Source organism: Pseudophryne corroboree, chromosome 1 (assembly GCF_028390025.1).
Source record: "Pseudophryne corroboree isolate aPseCor3 chromosome 1, aPseCor3.hap2, whole genome shotgun sequence".
Classification (NCBI taxonomy): Eukaryota; Metazoa; Chordata; class Amphibia; order Anura; family Myobatrachidae; genus Pseudophryne; species Pseudophryne corroboree.
In genome coordinates, this window is record NC_086444.1 from 849,601,332 (window position 1) to 849,625,194 (window position 23,863).

General features: G+C 41.5%; 1 protein-coding gene across 4 annotated transcripts in view; it reads left to right on the top strand.

Moving 5' to 3' along the window:
- Positions 1–23,237, top strand: part of RASGEF1B (RasGEF domain family member 1B) — a 64,536-nt gene extending 41,299 nt beyond the window's left edge. For 3 of the 4 annotated variants that reach the window (XM_063919951.1, XM_063919949.1, XM_063919950.1), the window contains exons 5-13: positions 1,091–1,303; positions 1,397–1,471; positions 2,155–2,250; positions 2,336–2,438; positions 9,561–9,640; positions 10,763–10,858; positions 15,843–15,938; positions 16,950–17,073; positions 18,138–18,463. In XM_063919951.1, the coding sequence (XP_063776021.1) occupies positions 1,091–1,303; positions 1,397–1,471; positions 2,155–2,250; positions 2,336–2,438; positions 9,561–9,640; positions 10,763–10,858; positions 15,843–15,938; positions 16,950–17,073; positions 18,138–18,304 (1,050 nt within the window). In that variant the 3' untranslated portion in view covers positions 18,305–18,463. Of the gene's footprint in view, positions 1–1,090; positions 1,304–1,396; positions 1,472–2,154; positions 2,251–2,335; positions 2,439–9,560; positions 9,641–10,762; positions 10,859–15,842; positions 15,939–16,949; positions 17,074–18,137; positions 18,464–18,706 lie in introns of those variants that run through there. The other variant, XM_063919952.1, reaches the window with a different exon arrangement.
- Positions 23,238–23,863: the final 626 nt, after the last annotated feature.

Below are 23,863 nucleotides of genomic sequence, written 5' to 3' on the forward strand. Positions count from 1 at the left end.
TCAACCCCTCAGTGCACAACGCAAATCTGGTGTGACTTGGGGATAATTATAAGACTAACACATATAAGACCACACCTATATTTAGTTAGTGTGGACTGGCCTATTTACTCTTGGTACAATAAATAGACATAGAGGAAGTCATTGTTCAGAGTATGAATGCTTCAAGGAGCATGATAATAGCACATTGTTTTCATTAATGAATTGGACAATAAACCATCAAATAAAATAGGCAAAGTTTCCTAATCGAGTGTTACATTACCCCACATGCACAGCAGGGATCACCAAGCTAACCTATGCTTACAATGCTATCTCTGCTCAGTGTTTTCAGTGACTATTTAAACCATGAATCCAGCAAATTGAAAGTAATTCTATCATATTTTTTTGGGTTTTTTATGTAGAGCACAATCAGTCACACAGAATTCAACTTCTCAAAACAGCCTTTGTTCAGTGAAAGCATGAGGAAAGGGCTAGCCCTGTGATCACTGCACTGTGCAAGCCCCTTGTCGGATCAAACAGTTTTAAAAGTGTTTGCGCTGACAAATTCTTCTACTTAAACTATTACCGCAAAAGGCTGTTTGCCAAGCGCCCATTCACTGCATCAGTGCAGATTAGCAGGAAGGCAGCAAAACAAAAAGACGGCATGCTGTAGACATGTACAGGGTTCAAAGAACTAAAGTTCCTAGACTGGGACAGACAGTGCTGGGAATACAACAAAATAGCTTCTGCGTGATTCATGTTGGCATTCGTGGTTACTGTGTTTATTTAAATAAGATTAACTCCGAAAGCTAGATGGGAGAAATGTCACATTTACTGCTAGTACAAGAGTTTGCTTGACAGTCACATTCTTAATCTTTAAAGGGAAAATATACCCTATCTTTCTGTTTTTCATAACCGTTTTACATTTGCTACATCCTAGAACTTAGTATTTTCTCATCACTTCAAGTGTAGGTTATGGTGCTACTAGTCTTATTGTTCTTTCTGCTCTCCATGCTTTGTGGTATGGTGTGGTCTAGTTTTAGATGGCTAATCCAGTGCTGTTATGGTATATAACCAATCTACATTTACATTGAAATAATACCTTCAATTCCAGACGTACAGAAAAAATGTTCAGCAGATCATACAGAATCTGATCCGGAAGCTGGCTGCATTGAGTCAGTATGAGGAACTTATTGCAAAAATCAATGCCCAGTCTGCTGATCGTATGGCCATACTGAAGAGTAAGCCACAGTCCATACAGAGGGATATCATCACCATCTGTAGTGACCCCTATACTTTAGCTCAGCAGCTAACTCACGTAGAGCTGGTAAGAAGCAGATCAAATGTTTCTGAAAGCAATGATTTGATGAAATTTGGTATGCCTTTTACTATGCTTATGGCATCATTGCTTGTATTACAGGAGAGACTAAGTTATATTGGGCCAGAGGAGTTTGTACAAGCTTTTGTGCAGAAGGATCCGCTGGACCACAATGAGGTAATGTGCTTATTTAGTAAGACTATGCCAAATGACACTTAATACAGGAGATAGATCTTTCAAAATGATTACCAAAATGTGTGTTCTGACAAGGGAATTTATATTGGGAAATGAAATGGTTTATGAGACCAGTGTCTGACTGGTAGGGTGCAGTGATAGGGGCCTTGCCTAGAGAGGCACAGGGGCTTGGCAAACCATTAGAGAGAGCATGGCCTGGGTTTTTTGATAAATAAAGATGGTAAATACTGATTGTGCATGCATGATTATAATATGATTACCGACAGAAATGCCCTGTAGAATATACACCATAGTCCTGTGCAGTATAATGGAACATATGTATAATTCAAGTGCCCAGTCTGGAGCCTTATCCCTAAAAGACATGGCGGACCCTCAGGCAGTGGGGCCCACTGGGGTTTTCCCCTGTAGGCCAGTCCGACCCTATGTGATACTAGTTCCTTCAGATTACCAAAATTAAAAGTTGAACCATTTGACCTTGAATGTGTGCTTTAAATGACAAGTACTGTGCCATCAAGGAACTAGGCCAGCCTTAGCTGTTCTGCCATTATATATGATTGATTATTTACCATGCCTACTCACTCCCATATTAATAATTGTTTTAGAAATGTCCGCCCTATTTATAATTTTGTCACTTAACACAACTGAAACCTTTTTTTCTCTTTTAGAACGGTTACAGTGACAGGAAAAAGACAAGGAACCTGGAAGCCTATGTAGAGTGGTTCAATCGGTTGAGCTACCTTGTTGCCACAGAAATCTGCATGGTAAGAGCTATATATAACAGCATAATTTCTACCTCACACTCGATGATATATACTAAATTCTAATGTTGTGAACAATTTTTTACAGCCTGTTAAAAAGAAACATAGAGCCCGGATGATTGAGTTCTTCATTGATGTGGCACGGGAATGTTTCAACATTGGAAACTTTAACTCTTTAATGGCAATCATTTGTAAGTACATAAATTATGAACTAAAGCTATTGGTAAATGTACACAAAAAGCCCAAATATCTGTTCAACTTTCTGCTTTACTAAAGAGTGAGTCAGACCGTTATTGTAGTATCATGTAACAGGGTTGCTACAGTAGCAAATTTCCCAAGCAGTACCTGAAATCTCAGGTTAAGTATTAAGTTCTTACATTTTTTGGGAAGTATGGAATATAAAAAAAAGTAGTAAATTGTTAATGGAAGACACTGCTTCCTCTTCTGCTTTAGTAAGTTCCTCTTATTAGATTTTTTTGTGTGTGTGTTAGCCCATAGTCTGCCAGCTGTTACTATAAAACAGCTAGAGGAGTAAATGTAATTCCTAGAACTGCATAGTGCTGGTCTCTCAGTGTGGAGCATGCCAATTAGGAATCAGCAGTATGAAGGTAAACGGAGGTGGTTCTGCAGGTAAAGCTGACAATGCTATTGCCATCTTTGGCTCACTAAGTCCATTATTGAACTTGACCGCATTAAAAACAGTTTATAGCTCATTGCTTTGTCAAGCACTAAATATAGGCTGTTACAGGTGGCTGTACAATGCTAGTTTTAAGGGCATTGCTGGCGTAAACCTCATTTGTAAATGACACTTATTAAATTAACCTTTTTTTTTTTTTAACACACTTTTTTTAAACTTTTACTACATTTTTTAAACAAATAACCCGCCTTTGTGTGTCATCTGTTGGTGAAAGGATCGTAGCTTACAGTTCTAGAAATGTGTTTCTCAGTCATCCATAGGGGATACTGGAATTTCCGTTTACAGTGGGGTATAGATGGGGTCCGAGAGCTGGTGCACTTTAAAAATTAGTGTGTGTGCGCGCTGGCTCCTCCCCTCTATGCCCCTGCCATCAGACCAGTTTTTAGAAAAGTGCCCTCGGAGCCAGTCACAACTCTGGAGGGCTCCAGAGATTTATTTTAATTTTCCATTTATTTCTTCTTCCTCATGGGTAGACAGTTAGCCACTGTCTACCTGTAGCATGGGAACTCCTGGGGGGGGGATCCGGTCCAACCTTAAGTGGTTTGAGTCCGTTTCCCCAGTTGCTGGGACCTGTGTCCAGGGGTCACACTCACACGCAGCCAGAGAGGGCTAGCGCTGGAGTCCCCTGCAACCTGCCGCATCGCTGGAATATGACTGAAGACAGGTGAGTAGGCCCCAGGGGTCCAGCTACCCAAGTCCCTGGTGTCACCGGCAGCAGATGACGCAAACGAGTCCCCTCTTACCCGCAGTAGTTCGTTTTGTGAGGTCAGCGTGGCTCCCTCACACCCGGCGGGAGGCAGCGGGCTTAGCGTTGCTTCGGCGTCAGTAACCGCTTACTGGGGCAGATGTATTAAGCCTGGAAAAGGGATAAAGAAGTGATAAAGCAGTGATAAGTGCAAGGTGATAACGCACCAGCCAATCAGCTCCTAACTGTCTTTTTTTCAAATCTGCAATGACTGGCTGGTGCATTATCACCTTGCGCTTATAACTTTTTTGATCCCTTCTCCAGGTTAATACATCTGCCCCACTGTCTCTGGCGGGCAGGGTCCCTGGGCTGTTTAGCGGAGCTGGCGAAACGGAGACAGCGGTAATACAGTGCTCAGTCTCCGGTGCCAGGGAACCACGTCACCATGGCACCGAGGTCAGCACGGCTTCACACGCTGAGGTGGGAGATGCTGCTGCATGCTGTTGTAAAGATGCGTACTGCGGGGTGGAGTTTGGCTGGCGTTGCAGAGCTACAGGCGCCATTTTCCACAGGGGGACCGAGTCTGCAAACAACGCTGGTATTGTAGACTATATCCTCTTCCACTACTGCTCCAGGTGCTGTATTGCAGATGGGGCTAGTGTGGGGGAACAGAGTGGTGATACTCCAAATTTATACACACTGCCTGGTCTATAGAGTTTCCAGAAGTTTTTTTATTCAGCCTGCATCAGCTATTACCCTGTATAGCTAAATTGCAGCAGGTCGGGGCTCCTTCCCTTAGCTGCCTCTCCTATTGTACACTGGGGCTCATTCCGAGTTGTTAGCTCGTTGCCAATTTTCGCAACGGAGCGATTAAGGCAAACATGCGCATGGTACGCAGTGCGCATGCGGTTAGTATTTTAACACAAAACTTAGTAGATTTACTCACGCCCGAACGAAGATTTTTCCTCGTTGAAGTGATCGTAGTGTGATTGACAGGAAGTGGGTTTTTCTGGGAGTGTGCGGAAAAACGCAGGCATGCCAGGGAAAAACGCGGGAGTGTCTGGAGAAACGGGGGAGTGGCTGGCCGGACGCTGGGCGTGTGTGTGACGTCAAACCAGGAACGAAACTGACTGAACTGATCGCTATTTGTGAGTAAGTCTCGAGCTACTCAGAAACTGCTAAGAAATTTCTTTTTGCTATTTTGCTAATCTTTCGTTCGCCATTCTGCTAAGCTAAGATACACTCCCAGAGGGCGGCGGCTTAGCGTGTGCAATGCTGCTAAAAGCAGCTAGCGAGCGAACAACTCGGAATCACCCCCACTGTTTGTTAACTGTGTCTGGTATCTGCTTATTCCTCCTGTGTTCCTATACTGTGAGAATGGCATGAAAAATGCTACAAAGGGGTCACAGAAGGTGTTTACTTGTAAAGGGTTTTCAGTGAAATTTACACAGTCGTCCACTGACTTCTCTTTATACGGTGACAAATGTGTTAAAGAATCGGATGCTCCGACAGCCAGTGGGGTTCAGGACCCGGCTCCGGCTTCGCTGTCGGCGCTTACGTGTTATGTCCGATTTATCCTTTGAATTAGCTGCAGCCAGACAGAACAGACAGCAGCCCCTACAAGCTTGAGAGCCCGGATGGGCCCTGGCACTTAAAAAGTCTGTAGACATTCTTGTCGCCACTATGGGTTCACAACACAGCTCGCCACACCCGGCTCAGTATCAAAGAAGAGTTTACTCCCTACAGTCTTACAGTCTGATGCATCCGATGATGACAACATGCCGCCCTTAGAGGAGGGGGGAGTTTGAGGAAACTGAGTTAGAATCACATATTGAAGATTCTGATACGTCCTCTCAGGGGGTGGATGCTCTTATATAGGCAGTTAGGAATGTTTTAAACCTCCCACATAAAGAGGCTGAACCTGCTCAGCCTTTTTTTTGTTTTTTGTAAAAAGCAGAAATCTTTGGCAACATTTCCTGTATCTGAGGAATTGGATAGCCAAATTCAAGAGGCCTGGGTACACCCTGACAAGAAGTTTCAGGTACCTAAACGTATTCTTACTACTTTTCCTTTCCCTTCGGATAACCGAAAACGTTAGGAAACTCCTCCTCCGGTGGATCCGTCAGTATCCAGATTATCAAAGAAAATCATACTTCCTGTATCAGGGGCTACCTCAGTGAAGGATCCGTCTGACCGTATGTTGGAAAACAGCCTTAAATATGTGTACACAGCTGCGGCGGTTTCATTACGCCCTGCAATAGTAGGCTGCTGGGTTAATAGGGCCATAGAAGCATGGGCACAGAAGCTTGCTTCTGGTATTCAGGGTGATATGTCCCAAGATGAGTTAATCACCTTGTCCCAACACATCCAGGAATTGGCAGTGTATCTCTGTGAGGCCTTAAGGGAGATTGGCCTGCTCACTTCGAGGATTTCGGCTATGGTGTTGTGGGCACGCTGAGCATTGGTCTACAGATGCAGAGTCAAAGAGAGGGGTTGAAAGTCTCCCCTATGCGGACAATGCTCTATTTGGAGACAAATTGGATAAGTGGATATACAAAGCTACAGGAGGAAAATCCACTTATCTTCCCTCTGCAGCCCCGCCTCCCCACCGTACTTATTCGGGTCCTTGTTTCCGGTCCTTTCGGTCCTCCCGATTTCATGGCGCAGCCAGAGGAGGCTCTCATGCCTCTCTTGGTACCAGAGGTAGAGGACGCAAAACATCCGCTGCTGCTCCAACGGAGAAGACAGCTACCAAGCCCACCGCATGACGGTCTTCCCTCCTACCGGAAAGATTCCAAGGTGGGAGCTCGTCTCAAGGACTTCAGTCATGTCTGGGAGGGCACCTACCAAGACGCCTGGGTCAGGGATCTCATTCGGCAGGGATACAAGATCGACTTCGAAACTGTTCCTCCGAACAGGTTCTTCACCTCCGGTTTGCCAGTTTTAAAAGAAAAACAGGTAATTCTACAGCGAGCCATTCACAGGCTCCTGGACCAGGCAGTGGTGGTTCCTGTGCCACCTCACCACCACATCAAAGGCTTCTATTCCAGTTTGTTTGTGGTGCTCATGCTCGGTCAGACCTATCCTGAATCTGAAATCCCTGAACCCATATCTCTGGGTTTTCAGATTCAAGATGGAATCACTGTGGGCAGTAATTGCAGGTTTGGAGGAATAGGAGTTTTTGGTATCTTTGGATATCAAGGATGCCTACCTCCACATCCCCATCTGGCCTCCACATCAGGCTTACCTTCGTTTTGCCCTCAGGGACAACCAGTATCAATTCCAGGCCCTTCCCTTTGGTCTCTCATCAGCACCCAGGGTTTTCACGAAGGTAATGGCCAAAATGATTTCCCAGATTCATTTACAGGGAGTGAATGTGGTACCTTACCTGGACGACCTACTCATCAAAGCACCGTCCAGGGAACGGCTGCTCCACGGGTGGATTCTCAACTCTCAAAAGTCGCAACTGGAACCCACTCAAAGGCTACAGTTCCTAGGGATGATCCTCGACACTGTGTTGCAACGGGTTTTCCTGCCCCTGGAAAAAGCCCAGGCAATTCAGACGATGGTCCAGTTGGTCCTACAACCTCATCAATTTTCCATACATCTCTGTATGCGTCTCTTGGGCAAGATGGTAGCTTCCTTCAAGGCTATTCAGTACGGACATTTTCACTTCTGCCCATTCCAATTGGATCTACTCTCCAAATGGATGGGTTCACATCTCCATATGCATCAGATAGTTCGCCTTTCACCTCACTCTCGCCTGTTGCTTCTGTGGTGGTTACAGAACACGCAGTTGCTGGCGGGTAGGTCTTTCAGCACGATCCTCCTAACCACAGATGCAAGTCTCAGTGGTTGGGGGGCGGTGACCCAAGGATCTCCCTTTCAGGGTCGTTGGTCCAGCAAGGAAATCGCTCTTCCCATCAGTATTCTGGAATTGAGGGCAATCTTCAATGCCCTCTGTCAGGCCTTCCCTTTACTAAGGGGTCACCCTGTTCAAGTCCAGTCGGACATTCCATGGCTGTGGCATACATCAACTGCCAGGGTGGAACGAAGAGCAGGGCGGCTATGAGGGAAGTCACCAGGATACTGCAATGGGTGGAGGAGTACGCCTCCGCAATCTCTGCGATCTTCATCCCAGGAGTGGACAATTGGGAGGCGGATTATTTAGGCAGACAGGATCTAGACCCCGGAGAATGGGGCCTACACCCTCAGGTATTCCACCGGCTCATAGCTCGGTGGGGATCTCTGGAGATCGATTTGATGGCGTCTTGCAACAACAACAAACTCAACCGTTATTGTTCACGGACACAGGATCCGGGCGCAGTGGCAGTGGACGCACTGACAACCCCTTGGTGTTTCCGGATGATCTTCATCTTTCCTCCCTTTCCCCTGCTTCGAGTGCTGAAACGAATAAAACAAGAGTATATTGACAATTCTCATCGCTCCAGATTGGCCCCACAGTGCGTGGTATGCCGACCTGTACGATCTTGCCGACGACCCATGGCCCCTTCAGGATGATTTTCTTCAGCAAGGTCCATTCGTTTATCCACACGCTATGTTTGATGGCGTGGCTGTTGAAAAAGCATTACTAGCACGAAAGGTATTCTGCACTCTTGTGATTCCTACCATGCTTCACGCCTGGAAGGAGGTTACTTCCAAACATTAGCAACATTGATTGTGTCAGCTGTTTGGTTCTCTGTTCTGTTCTTATGTTCCTGTTCTGTTCTTATGTTCCTGTTCTTTTCTCCTTTCTACTCCTCTCCAGTCTGGTTTGTTCTCTTGGGGCACAGTTTTCTGAACTGGTCTGATGGGAGGGGCATAGAGGGGAGGAACCAGCACACACACGCACATTAATTTTTGTAGTGCACCGGCTCTCTGACCCCATCTATACCCCACTGTAAACGGACATTCCAGTATCCCCTATGAACTCCGAGAAAAGGATTTAACGGTGAGTACCAAAATCCCATTTTCTGTTCCGTCCATTAGTGGTATATTTTGCAGGGTTTCAGATAATAATGGGTTAATGTACTAAGCAGCGCTTTTCAAAGCTGCTGCATCTTCTGCTGTTTCAGCTGCAGGATTTAAAGGGGCAAGAATATTAAACATAAAACCAGGCATGTTTTGTATTTAATGTTGTTGCCTCTTTAAATCCAGCGCAACTTAGTGAATTTACATTCCTTGGTTAAACATGTAGTTCTTACATGATATAATGTATTTCTTACAATTTTGCATACAAGTCCACAGTACATTCTAGCCTACTTGTAACGGGATCCGGTCTGAAGATCAACAGTGTCTAGGTCGACAGTCACTAGGTCGACATGTTCCAGGTCGACATGAGTTTTTCACATTTTTTTTCTTCTTTTTTTGAACTTTTTCATACTTAACAATCCACGTGGTCTACGATTGGGAATAGTAACCTGTGCAGAGCGCAGCAAGGCACCTTGCCCGAAGCATGGCGAGCGAAGTAGTGCACTAATTGGGCTTCCCGGTCACTGTACGGAGAAAACGACACCATAAAAACGCATGTCGACCTTTTGACCTGGCGACCTAGAACATGTCAACCTAGAAACCCTGTCGACCTAGTGACTGTCTACCTATAGTGGTCGACCTAAACATTGTCGACCTAGACACTGTCGAGCTAATGATCCACACCCCTTGTAACATTGACAGTGTCAGAAGAATGTATATTCAAATTTTTATAAGCGTAGTTATGCTTTGTTTTAAACATCACTTCTAGGGATTAAGAAAAAAAGTAGCACACTGCTTACACTAGTAAAATAAATATTTTGATGGCTTTCTTCAAAGTCTTGCTTTATAAATTTAGAACATAACACAACTTTTAGATTTATTGTTGGCAAATGTATTCTGAAGAATTGCAGTATATGATGTGTGTGTGTATATATAACAAAACAATTGCTATCTTTTCAGCTGGCATGAACATGAGCCCTGTCTCTCGGTTAAAGAAAACATGGGCAAAAGTCAAGACTGCTAAGTTTGACGTTCTGGAGGTATGGGTTGCTGAATAATACACTATAGGGGGTATTCAATTGTTGTTGGAATCTGCCGTCTTGTCGGAAAGATGACAGTTTAAGGTCAGAAGGGGTTCAGACCTACTGTATTCAATTACTTTTTTTTTTTTTTTCCGACAAGTCGGGAATTTCCGACTTGTAGGAAAACACCTGGATTGTCTGAATCCATGTGTACTGTCGGAAGAGCGTCCAAACCCTACAGGTTTTAGCCCCATTTCCAACCAAGTGAATCCGACTTAAAAAAAAAGTCTGATTGGAATTGTCGGGAACGTGACGAACCTGTTGAGTTTGGCCGATTATTGAATATTCACATGTCTGATCCTTTCCTTCGGAAGGGATCCAACATGACTAGAATATACCCCTTAATAAGACTGAACTGCTCCCCCTGCAAAATGTATGTTGTTTTTGCTACATACTGTACATAACAGACATTGCTTGTGGTGGTGGTTCTCCATTATGGGAAAGCCTTATGAAGGGATTCCGTCAGCCTCCCGAAAACTTTTCATGCATGAAAATGGGGGGGGGGGGGGTTTCATGGGAAAAAAAAAAAAAAAAAAAAGAAAAAATATATATATAAATATATATATATGTATATGTGTGTATTTTTATTCCCCCCCTCCAACTCAATTATACCCTGTTTTTTGTTGCACAAAAAATTGTCTGTTTAGTTATCCTGGATCCTAGGTGTTTTTGCAGAAAAAAACCCAGAGGCTGATGGGGCTGGCTATCGGGGATTTTGTTTTTACCTGCCTCAGGCAAGCAAAAAAAAATCCCAGATGACTGCCAGCTCCGGGGACAATTAAATATCCCTGGGTGATCAATTAGTAACTTTCCACTGGCAATTTAATTCCCTCCTTAGTCTGTGTAGTTAATTACTGTAATAGCTAGTCTCCTAAATATCAGACTCTGTATGTGTTGTCACAACAAGCATTACGGATATATACTTTGTAGGTGTTATACCAGCACTACTTTACAGTCACATTGCCAGGATCATAGGCCACACCCAGGTCACCACATCTTATTGCGTCACATATGCGAAGTGCAAGTGTTCTCTGGTTAATCACTATTCACTAACATATAGGTTTTTCTTTGTCCCTACAGCATCAAATGGATCCTTCCAGCAACTTTTACAATTACAGAACAGCTCTGCGAGGGGCAGCTCAGCGGTCCCTAACTGCTCACAGCAGCCGAGAGAAGGTACGTCGCCCAAACAGCTTTGCAAATAGGCATCTGTAGAACATGCAGATGGTGCTATTGTTTGCATAGTGAATTTAGACATAATGATCACGTATGGCAGCTAGGATCTTTTTGTGTAGCTATTCATTATTATTTGTATACTTAGAGTAGATATGAAGACCAAAGAACATTTTAAAGGAGAGAGAGAAAAAGAGTGCTCCTCAATTGTCATCAATACAAATTGAAATTTGTGGTTGCATTGCTTTATTCCTGTAAGTCTGTAGTCCAGGATAACAGAAGTTATCTCTTGCACCTTTAAATTTCCTTGTAGTTTGTGTTACGTTGCATTTTTATTTTTAGTATTATATTCCGGTTAGATTTATTGCAGTTTTTAATCCCTGTTGGCTGTTCGTTTACTGATATAAACTGCACAAATGCAATGGCCTATTGTGTTCTCTTTTTTTTTTTTTTTTTGCATAATAAGGAAAAGGGAAAAATACTGATTAAGTGTAGGTGGAATACTTTCTTACCGTAACAACTTAATTAATAAGAATATGTAGTGTTTACTTCCTGATATGTTGTCATTTTGCCTGAAACGGAACAGTTTTCGTAACTAGCAGCCCTGATGTCATTGCCCTCCCAAATGCATTGCTGGCAAATAAAAATTTCTGACATGTTCATGCTGGAATAATCTGAGTGATAAAACCTGTATTATGCAAAAGCTGTAAAGAAGCATTCCAGTTACACTGCATATACAGGTTGAGTATCCCTTATCCAAAATGCTTGGGACCAGAGGTATTTTGGATATCGGATTTTTCCGTATTTTGGAATAATTGCATACCATAATGAGATATCATGGTGATAGGACCTAAATCTAAGCACAGAATGCATTTTTGTTACATATACACCTTATACACATAGCCGGAAGGTAATTTTAGCCAATATTTTTTGTAACTTTGTGCATTGAACAAAGTGTGTGTACATTCACACAATTAATTTATGTTTCATATACACCTTATACACACAGCCTGAAGGTCATTTAATACAATAGTTTTAATAACTTTGTGTATTAAACAAAGTTTGTGTACATTGAGCCATCAAAAAACAAAGGTTTCACTATCTCACTCTCACTCAAAAAAGTCCGTATTTCGGAATATTCCGTATTTCGGAATATTTGGATATGGGATACTCAACCTGTATTTTAACAGCATCCTTCTCGGAATGGGACAGCATAATATTTGCTGGAAATATAATTACTATTGTTAAATTGCTAAGGGTGTTCATATCCTGCAAAGCCTTCTTCTTCAGTTTTTAAACAACGAATCTTGTTAACTCTTATTGCCTTTTTGAGGGGGGGCTAGGGGGAGGTGATAACAAGCTCGCAGTTTAATTCCGTTCTTCACTTCGTTGTGCATTCAGTTATTTAAGTTGGCAACCTCCTAAATTCAGCTTCTGTGTGATCTGGCTTTCATGCTTGTGAGTTGCGTTCTGGGACGGGAACAAGCAGAAACACCGCTGACACAATCTGCCTTGTCTGTTTCCCATAAACAGCAGTTTTTTTCTGTTAAATGACTGACCTATTGATAAAAATATTGATCCATGTTAATATATATATCTTTAAACCTGTAAAATGTGTTACAGATTTTTTTAATGCCGTCAGCAAGTTTTGAATGTACATGGAGGGGCAGCAGGTCAGGCTCCCTGGGGATCCCCCTTTTTGCTATGTAAGGGAAGGGAGGGTTCAGAGTTGTCCAACGTAAGCTTGCAAGAAGTCGGCACTGCATCACAGGACATGCTTCTTAGCAGTTCTGCCTGACACATCAGGAGCAGGGATGATAAAATGCGATAAAATAAGAGAACAGGTGCTGATGTTATAAGTCACTAGCTGAATAGCCGTGCTTCGCTACAGAATTTAAAGAATAATGCCAGTCTGTCAGGCCGCACCTCTGGGCTTCCCCAGATTGATGCTGTCAAAATTCTGGAGCTGAGGAGAATAATCCGCCTCCTTCTCTGCGCCGTTCCGCCTCTGATGCTGCCCTGCTCTGTGCTGTAAATGCTGGAACGACAGGCCAAGCTTCGCCCGCTGTATGTTAAATATGTTAGGTTTGCAGGCTGACTCTATGTCAAAGGGCCCTAGGTCTCCTTGCTTAGCTTCAACACTAAAGTATGCCCCTGCCCCTACCCGTGGGTGCCTCTGCTCCTACCTGTATGCCTCTGCCCCTACCCATGTGTGCCTTTGTGTAAATTGCTCCAGCCATTCCAGAGTTAATGCCGAAAAGTATGTCTTTTTACGTGTCACACCTTTCCCACCCCTAGGGGTGTCTTAAGTGGGGGGTACACACGGAGAGATCCATGCTTAAATTAGAAGCAATCCGACTATATTGCTTAGAAGTTAAGCACGGATCTCTCTGCGTGTATGCCCCACAGCGATAGTGATGCCGTTATCGCTGGTACTAGATTGGCACCGATGGGTGAAATGAACCCCTCCCCCTCCCTTGCTCAGCACACATTGTGCTGAGCGGGCTGGGAGAGATGTGTGTTTAGCGGTCTGTGACAGATCGCTCAGCACACATCTCTCCCCGTGTGTATGGGGCTTTACCCCCACAGTATTTGTTTCCAGATTGTAAGTGTATGTGTACCAAGTATGGTGTAAATTGCTCCAGGTATTCCAGAGTCCACACACACACACACACACACACACACACACACACACACACACACACACACACACACACACACACACACACACACACACACGTTCATTTTTGTATATACAGGTCAAGTATCCCTTATCCAAAATTCAAAATCCCACATTTTTGGGTCCGCTACTGAGATAATGACATATATACTATTATGTGTATATATAGACATATATAATATAAGATTTATATTTTTATATATATACTATGTATATGTATGAATGTATAATTATCTTAGTAGGGGAACCAAAAAAGTATGATTTTTGGATAAGGGATTCTCAACCTGTGTATGTATATAGAGAGAGAGCGAGAGATAGATATAATATAGATTGTGACACCAACGTATTCTTTGGCAATAGTTTTTTTTTTTTTTTTAAACTGTGTATTTCATCATTTGATAATATATCAATATATTGTTTTTGTATACTAAAGCAAAACCACGTATAGCCTTAAATAAGCACTTAACACTGGTCTTAGCAAGCCTTGCTAATTTATGGGCAATAACTCTGTTTTCTGCTGACGAAGAGTACCTGAAAGCCTACGACGCGTCTTTTACATTCACTGTTTATAAATTAACTAGCATGTCGGGAAAGCACTTCTGATTTATAGTTCTAAATAAAATATACACCTTTTAGTAAATGGGGATTATAATTACTAAAGAAAAATGCTGTGTCAATTTTTTTTGTATTATGGGCAGCAGCCAAGTAGCTCTCTGTCCAGCGTCCATTAAGGAGGGGAGTCGTTCAGTATTTCACTCTTTGTGTCTTGCTGTCATTTTTCATGGAGCAGGTGTTGTGACTGCAAGAACTTTCCTACTTGTGTTATCACTTCTATGTATATGTTGTATACTACATAATTGCATATAATATAACTTTTCTTATCCACGATATGGAGACCTTGTTTGTTACACAAGGTTGCTATTCCGAAAGGAACAGTTTATGTATGCTGCAGCAGCGGATACAAATGCTCTGTAGATATGCGAAATAAAAATTATTGTAAGACCCTAAGGAGCCAAGGTTATCTTTCTGGTTTATAGTTTTCATTTATTTTCTCTCGGTTTGGATGCAAATCCGTTTTGTGCCCTGTTCAGTCATGACACTGTGCTGCTCTATTTTATAGTTACTTTCACTTTTATAGAAGTAAATCAAATTGCCAGTGTGGCTGCAGACTTAGGGCCTAATTCAGACCTGATCGCATCAGCAAAATTGTTCTCTAATGGGCAAACCATGTGCAGTGCAGGTGGGGCAAATATAACATGTGCAGAGAGAGTTAGATTTGGGTGGGGTGTGTTTTAAACTGAAATCTAAATTGCAGTGTAAAAATAAAGCAGCCAGGATTTACCATACTTGCCTACTTTTGAAAAAATATTTCAGGGAGATTGTGAAAGTAACACATATCAGTGCGGACGTGTACTGCTACATCTGAGAGGTGTGTCATGAAAATTGCTTACATCCAAATGTAAATGAGCCCCAAAGTTAGCATACTGTATACACATATACTGCAAGTGGCCATGAAAAACCTTATTTAAAATGCATGTAGCCATAGGGATCATTGGGGCAGATGTATTAACCTGGAGAAGGCATAAGGAAGTGATAAACCAGTGATATGTGCAAGGTGATAAAGGCACCAGCCAATCCGCTCCATTATGTAAATTAACAGTTAGGATCTGATTGGCTGGTGCCTTTATAACCTTGCACATATCACTGGTTTATCACTTCCTTATGCCTTCTCCAGGTTAATACATCTGCCCCATTGTGCCGTATAACCAATACAGGGAAATGGTACTGATGATCCCATTTGAATGGATATATCTCTGATTTATTGTTCCCCCCAAGAATGTAACAGCTACATAATTGGGGGTAAGGTACAATGAGGGAGATTGCTGGACTATTCAGGGAGACAGGGAGATTGCTTCTATTTCAGGGAGTCTCCTGCAGAATGAGGGAGGGTAGGCAACTATGGTATTTACCCTGCACAGAAACAAAATAAACAACTCAAATCAAAATTTCTCTGTCACACCTGCAGTGCACATGGTTTTGCCAAATGGAGAACAATTTTGCTGCTGTGATCAGGTCTGAATTAGGCTTTTAAGTCGGTGACTTGTTTGCATGTATAGGAAATAATCTTGGCAGTTCTACAAACTATTTCTGAAAATGACTTTCCTCCCCAACATCACAAATGACCTTTTATTTTGTATGGCAACATTCACACTTTTTTAGTTTTTACTGTAAACGTATAACAGACAAAAATGTTGTTTCTCGACTGTAAACTTAGTACAAGCTGACGGCATGGTTTGTTTTGTGCAGATTGTGATCCCATTCTGCAGCCTGCTGATTAAAGACCTCTACTTCCTGAACGAGGGCTGTACTAGTCGCCTCCCTAATGGGCATGTCAATTTCGAGGTACGTACATTGGATTACATATCTTATTTCAGTAGCTTTCCTCACCTTTGCTTCTCCCTTGATTTAAATGTGTTATCAAGGCAAGGGATATGAAATATTTCCTGATAAGCACTTACTCCAGTTAGATTAATTATGAAGTTACGGATGGTGTAATGGTTAGCATTACTGTATAACACCACTGAAATCACTGGTTTGATTCCCACCATGGCCCTAACTTTGTGGCGTTTGTATATTCTCCCGTGCTTGCGTGGGTTTCCTCCTGGTGCTCACAAAACAAAAATATACTGGTAGGTTAATTGGCTTCCGAGAAAAAATGTGTGAGCGTACATGGACAGGCTAGATGGGCCAAATGGTTGTTATCTGCCTTCAAATTCTGTTTCTATATTCCTGCATTTAAAATGACCACATCAACAGCAAGTTTAATATTTCTCAAGGCAGCCATGTAGTGATGAGCCAAGATAGCAAAAAGTCCATATACTTTGCTGTACAGATAGAATTATCCTTCTGGTCATTGGGAGTGCTCAGTGGTTTGATAAGATGTGTTGAACAAATTGTATTTTATCTAGTATTTCCGTATTTGTTGACTGAAGTAAGTACATATTTGTGGTATCTCCTAAGAATGCTTGTATGACCTGAATAACGGCTTCCTCATTTGAATATGGTATGACCTTTAGCATTATGTCCATGGAACATGCAGGAGCCTACTGTTGGTCACATATTGCTCATCATTGACCAGCAGTCTGGCGCTGTAGGCTTGTGCCTAGGGGCGGTGGAGGCAGAGATTGTGGCTCTTAACTTACACAGAAAATACTGTTCTCCTGCGACTGGAGCAACAAGACATCAGAATACTTTGTGCCCTGCCAATGACTAAAGAGAATGCCATAAGCAGTAGCCTGTCCAATAATGCATGCATGTATCCTATAAAGAGGGAAGAATCCAAAATGATCATTCCCTGCTTCTTTACAGTTCTATGTGTATTCTAATATATGTCCACTGTGATTTAATCTTCAGAAATTCTGGGAGCTGGCAAAGCAAGTCAGTGAGTTTATGGCATGGAAGCAAGTTGAGTGTCCATTTGAAAAAGATCGGAAGATCCTGCATTATGTCCTTACTGCCCCCATATTCAGTGAAGATGGTAGGAACATTTTCTGTCCGTGAACTCCCTGCTGAAATAAATGTGTTAACAGAGAGCAGAAACTTTACAAAGTCTCTTTTATTGAATGAATGTTCACCACATCACAAATATATGAATTGTGGAAGCTTCTCAATATGCTGTGGCCGTCCTTTTAGTATGGCACCCACAGGGAGTGATATTGTTAGTAAGTAGCAAATTGTAAGTCATCCCTTTTACAGGTTATTCTAAATTAGTAGTGATGCCACATAGCCATAGGAACTTTAATGCACTATGAAAAGCATTAGAAAGAAAAGTTTATTGTTCTGGTATAGCTAGTGACGGTGGAATTTCAGTACTCACATGGTGCTCTGATTCTTAAACCATTCTTTATACAATGCCATAACATACTAGGTATTTGATTTATAATGCCTCACTAATAAGTAATCACAGTTCGGTACACTATAATATGTTCCAGGTGAAGAAGGCAGATAAGTGTCAATAAAAAAAAAAATCCTACAGAACTGGCTTCAATGTTTGATTGTTGCATTATATTTAATATATTGTAGTCCGTTTAATCTAGATTTGGACAGTGGCTATTGGTCATTTTTACCTACTCATTGGGGGTAATTCTGAGTTGATCGCAGCAGCAAGTTTGTTAGCAATTGGGCAAAACCATGTGCACTGCAGGAGGGGCAGATATAACATGTGCAGAGAGAGTTAGATTTGGGTGGGGTGTATTCAAACTGAAATCTAAATTGCAGTGTAAAAACAAAGCAGCCAGTATTTACCCTGCACAGAAACAACATAACCCATCCAAATCTAACTCTCTCTGCACATGTTATATCTGCCCCCCCCCCCCCTGCAGTGCACATGGTTTTGCCCAATTGCTAACAAACTTGCTGCTGCGATCAACTCAGAATTACCCCCATTATTAGTGGTTTACTGGCTGAATTATGCCACATGAGCCTATCCTGACACTGAGCTGGAGCATTACCTGCCTACAACAGCTGATGATTGTCATGTTCCAACTACATTTTGCAGCCATTTTTGTGATACTAATGTGTTTCATATTCTGTTTGCTATAGGTCTTTATCTGGCCTCGTATGAGAATGAGGGTCCTGAGAATCACATTGAAAAGGACAGATGGAAAACTCTGAGGTGTGTGTCAAAGGCCATGCCATGCATCAGCCAAGGGTGTATGTCTGCGACAATGGATAGTCAGATTCAGAAATCCATTTGCAAACTTCAGTGACCAAATTGGTTATTCATCATAACAAGACGAACACCGGCCGTACATTAGCTATTTATTTTATTTATTTATTTATTACTTGTGTACATTTTTATTTTAATAGATTTTCTATATTGTTTGTGACTTTTTGTGTGTTTGAAGCATTAAATTATACATTTTTCATGTTGTAGTGTGTGGAGTTTATGTATCGGTGACACTGTGTATGGGAACACTTGCCTAGCAGTATGTTTCGGCTGAAATCCATATGAGCTTCTAAAATAAATACCATTAACAGACATTTGTTTCAATTAATTTTCACAGATCAAAAAATTCACTTTTTTTAATCTAAGATTTAAATAACCTGATTATGTCCCTTCATAAATTCATATACATTTTTTTATGATTTTATTTGTTTGTTTTCCCCAGGTCAGCACTTTTGGGCAGAGTTTAATCTATGAAGTCACTGCCATGAAAAGACAGTTATTTACGAATCCACTTTACACCGAGTGGGATTTGAGTGATGGGAGCAGAACAGGCAGCTGAAGCTTTCCGACACAGCAGACGTGAATCAAGACATTTTGAGGGCAGACAGGCAGATTAAATGAATTTCCACTGGCTTGACTGTGGTGCCAGCTAGGACAAATAACAACTGGATATTTCACAGTTATCCTTATGCTGAGTTATATTTCCTCAGTCGCATATCGATTCTTTACTGGAGTACACATCCTGCTTATCAGTCCACCCCAGCTGTTGCTCCTTCACAATAAAATAAAGTCACCATGTTCTGGGCTGTAGCCACAAGGAGAACCTCAAGCAAAAGAAACAAAAAATATGTATAGAAACACCGAACTCATACCCACTCGCAGGCGGGGGTCCCCAACCAGGAAAGCTGAGCAGATTATTTGTGTTCTAAGTTTGTAGTTTACTGCTGGAAAGTAAACTGCCCACAATGCGACTTATGGGAAATGTAATCATTATTAATTTAGAAATGCATAATTTTATTGCATAGCTGAAGTCTAACTCTGAAATACACGCTACAACGTAACAAAGTAAATGGACTTACAATAACTTTTTTTTACGATTTTTTTTTTCTTCTTTTCCTGTTCTTATGATTTTCTCTTATTTATTACCGAAAGGTCTGTACAGAATAATGTGGTACAGAAGAATTTGTGCACTGAGTGTATTACTATAGAGAATGTATTTTTCATCACTCTCCATTTTATATTGATGCATTTTTATAAGTAGTAGCTTTCTACCAGTTTATCTGTTTTTGGTCTACAAACCCCACCACAGCACCCATCAGCTTGTTAGTAATCATGTCTTTATGTACAGTATGTGTTTGTATGTCTATATACGTGTGTGTGTGTATGTATATATATATATATATATATATATATATATATAATATTACACTGTACTCCAGGAGGGTATTTCATAGTTTCTTCAGTAATTGGCCTGTAGGGAGTCAAATTGGGTACTTAACTGCAGAGGAGAAATGTTTGTAGTGTATCATAAAATACAAAGTCTATTTTGCTTCGAACTGCAAATGATGTGAGTATAAATAATAATATTACACAAATAATTTATTTTACTACTGCTACATCAATCTACTGGTCTTCCTTAACCCTGAATTGACAAACAGACCTTGTTACCTCATTTTTCCTTCCAATGTGTTTGAAAATGGTCAGAGCATTGGAAGTAGTTATGGTATACTTTACTATACAATTTCAATTTTTTTTTTTTTTTTTTAAAGCTTGCATAATCTTCCACTTATGGACTAGTTATTTTGTGCATGTATTATATGTAAAAGGTGAACGTGAAGTTGAAAATAAAATATATATATCATGTGGTATTGTAAACTACTATACTTACTCAATGAGGTGTTTTGTGACCATATTAAGGCCTGGGAGTTTATTTACTAAGCGTCATGTTATAAAACCCTACTTCAGATTGTGTTTTTGCATGAAATTTAAAGGGCAATGCTTTTGCTAGCTGGGGTTTGCTAGTAAAATCATTTCCCTTTTAAAATTTGGGCATAGATTAGTAAATATACCCCCTAAGGTTACATGGATAAGAAGATAGTGGATATTAATGAATAAGCTATATAACTGATTACATCATTACTCGACCACACTAAAACTATAAATTTACAGATTATCATCCCCATATAAAGGTATACTTTATACAGACTCCTACATATGGTGTTTGATCATGCTTATGGTTAAAGTAAACAGAAGATTTTGAAATAATTGTCCTCTAATTAATTAATAAAGAAACCTCAAACACACACAACCTAAATGTAGATTTAACCTTTGTCTGTAATTCTTTTAAGCTATTTGTGTATGTATGTCAATATACTAAAACATTGTTTACAGAACGGATAGAAATAGAGAGGCCACTGTTTTATTAATAGAGCTATGGACAGTTAATTATGTATTTTGTCTATGCAGAAAACACACTTTTGAAATATGATGGGTGGTAAGTCATGTAGTCGGGTTATTGATGCATTTAAAAGATATTTACATACTAAACTAAGGTCAAATTCAGTGAGTAAAATTGTTGGGAAATGACATGCTGATATATTCCTCAGACACAGTTCTTAGAATTTCCATAATCAATTTTAGGTACATTTTGTGCACGCATGAAAACTGCTGGGAAATTAATATTCTGACTAGCAGCTGTTCAGACAAGACCTGAGACACCTCCCCACTACTTTGCATGAATACATTCAATGGCTCCCCAGAGGAGGGGGACATTCTGTGCCCTGAATAGAGGTGTAGCTGTGCATTTATTTCCTCTCTCCTCAATCTCTAGACTAGATGCCCGTATTCACGGGCAGATGTGGAGAGAGATGTGTGCTGAGCGAACCACACGGCACACATCTCTCCCCCCGCTCAGCACAGCGTGATGTGTGCTGAGCGTGTCGGGAGGGAACGGGTGGGTGAAATGAGCGCCTGCTAGATTGAGCCTGCATGCAGGCCAATCTAGCACCAGCGATATCGACGCGTGGGGCTGCGCATCGCTATCGCTGTGGGGGCTACACACGGACAGATCATGCTTAAAATCTAAGCAATCTAGTCAGATTTTTTTTTATTTTTTTTATAGAGGTGTACAGGTAAATTAGGAATGCTAAGTCCGCCGTAATAGGTGAATATGTGAACACCTGGCAATGTATGCCACTAATTAAATCTACCCCTTACTGCCAAGCTCTATGGGGCTTCATTAGTGTACTCCGCCAATGGCTGCTTCTACTGTTGGACGGTACCAGTGACATGCGGTGGGGTGAGGCAGAGCCTTTCCTGTCATACTAACGTTTGTGCCACAGTTTTAACTGTATAAAGTGAAATATATATGAAAAATACAAAGAATATGTTATAAATATCTTCTTTGTATTATTCTAATCATTTTTATAGTCAAAACTCTGGAGTTAAAAGTCTATGACCGGTGAAGCACTGTCTCACCTGCCTATCTTCTACACATCTCTGATCAAAACCGACCAAATTTCCAGGAGTTCATACTGTTGCACCTTTGCATAATGCCCACATGTACCCTTTGACTCCTATATTGTGTGTAAATATGGCTCTGGTACTAGCCAGTGCCTCCTGAGTAATTTACCTCACCGCACATCCCTTACAGTACCCATTGGAGCAGATGTATTAAGCCTGCAGAAGTGATAAAGCAGTGATAAGTGCCAGGTGATAACGCATCAGCCAAACAGGTCCAATATGAAAATTAACAGGAGCTGATTGGCTGGTGCATTATCACCTTGCACTTCTCACTGCCTAATACATCTGTCCCATTGTCTGATAACATATCTGTCTGCTATGTAAACTTGTACAGTATATCAGTAAACTTTCTTTTTCTGTTGTTACACAAGTGGAAGTAAAAAGACAATCTAGCAGGTAGATAAGGCCCCTTATTAACAAATCCATTACTCATTCTCAAGAACATGTCACCGTAAACTGAATTAACCACTTCACTACATTACATGAAATATTACTAGTAACTTCAAAGTACATCTCTCAACCAAGCCTTGTGTATTTTTGCCTGTGTGAATTTGTAAACATTTCAGTGGTTGTGATTTTAAGTATTTTTTAACACCTCTAGAAATTTGGGCAGAATAATCTAATTTTTTTTTTTGTAACTTACACATCAAGGAGTACAGTAAGTTATTTCTAATACATGACACTCCTAGAACTGTGAGGTAAACCTTCATATCATGAGCGGGATGTACTAAGCGGAAAATGCGGTAAACCCCCTGTTTACCGCATTTTCCTGATGTACTATCCCCCGGACGCGAGGTCAGCACCGCGGCGGGGTTTGCCAGCTTTAGCTGGCGATAGTCCATAGAAGCCTATGTGCTTCTCTCCGCGACGCTGTGTGAGGGATCCAATCGGATCCCTCCCAGCATGCTCTGCCCCTGTCACCCCACGCTTGCGCAGACTGACTTCTGGGGCCGAATCCCGGAAGTCAGGCTGCCGCTGTGCATCGCGGAGGACAGCTCTTATCGGTAGAGCTGTCCTCCGCAACGCTGATCGCATATGTTAGTACATATGCGATCAGCATCGTGGCGCTGGGCGGCGATGTACATTAGTACATCCCGCCCCATATGTTAGTTTTGATAGAAAAAAAGAGAAAGCTACAATACCTATACCACTCCATTCTAAATTCAGTTATTTTTATTTTTTAGAAAAAGTTCTAACTATTTGTGAATAACCATAACAAAAGTGTATTATCTGGCAATGCATGGTACAGGGTCACTATGCCATTTTGTTTTCCTCCTGTACTGTATTGTAATTAGCAGGTACTATAGTGAATGAGCGGTCTACAGTATGGAAAGATTAAGGTGTGTGTATATATATATAATTGCAATGTATTTTGCATCGCTTATAAAATGCATTTATAATTTATGTAGTTGGATTGAGACCGTAAATAAAAGTAAATTGCATTGTATAAAGAGCACTGCCTCAGTTTGTTTTTTGAATTATTCCTTTGAGTGGAGTGAAATCACAGTGTGGATATACTTCTAGAATACAAAAATGACTTTTTACATGTGTGAAATATTTTGTTCGAAGACGAAAAAATTACTTTTTACTTGTGACATATTTTGTTCTAAGACGATAGTGATGTGTCACACACACACACACACACACACACACACACACACACACACACACACACACACACAAAATTAAAACTGCGCCACAAGACCGCTTGAGTCAGTCAACGTAACTCACTTCTGCATATGAAAATCATTACTTATAAGCAGCTTGTTTAGTTTTAAATATAGGGCCTTATTCAGTAAGCGTTTTTTGTCAATTTGTGCATGCGCTACGGCCGCACATCGCCTGCGCAAACCCTCATAGTGCGATCACGCTGTGTTTGACTGCGGCAGCAATTGGGGAGAGGGGCATTGTTTCAGGGGCGTGGTGTGGAGAGTGTCTGGAACGTTTTCAGGGTGGCTACATGACATCCAGGGCCGGTTCCGGGGCTTCTGGCGCCCCGGGCGGCATTAGGGGGCGTGGCTTCATACAGGGGGCGTGGTCAGTTATGCCCCCTGTACTGTTGTAGGATGTGCGGTGC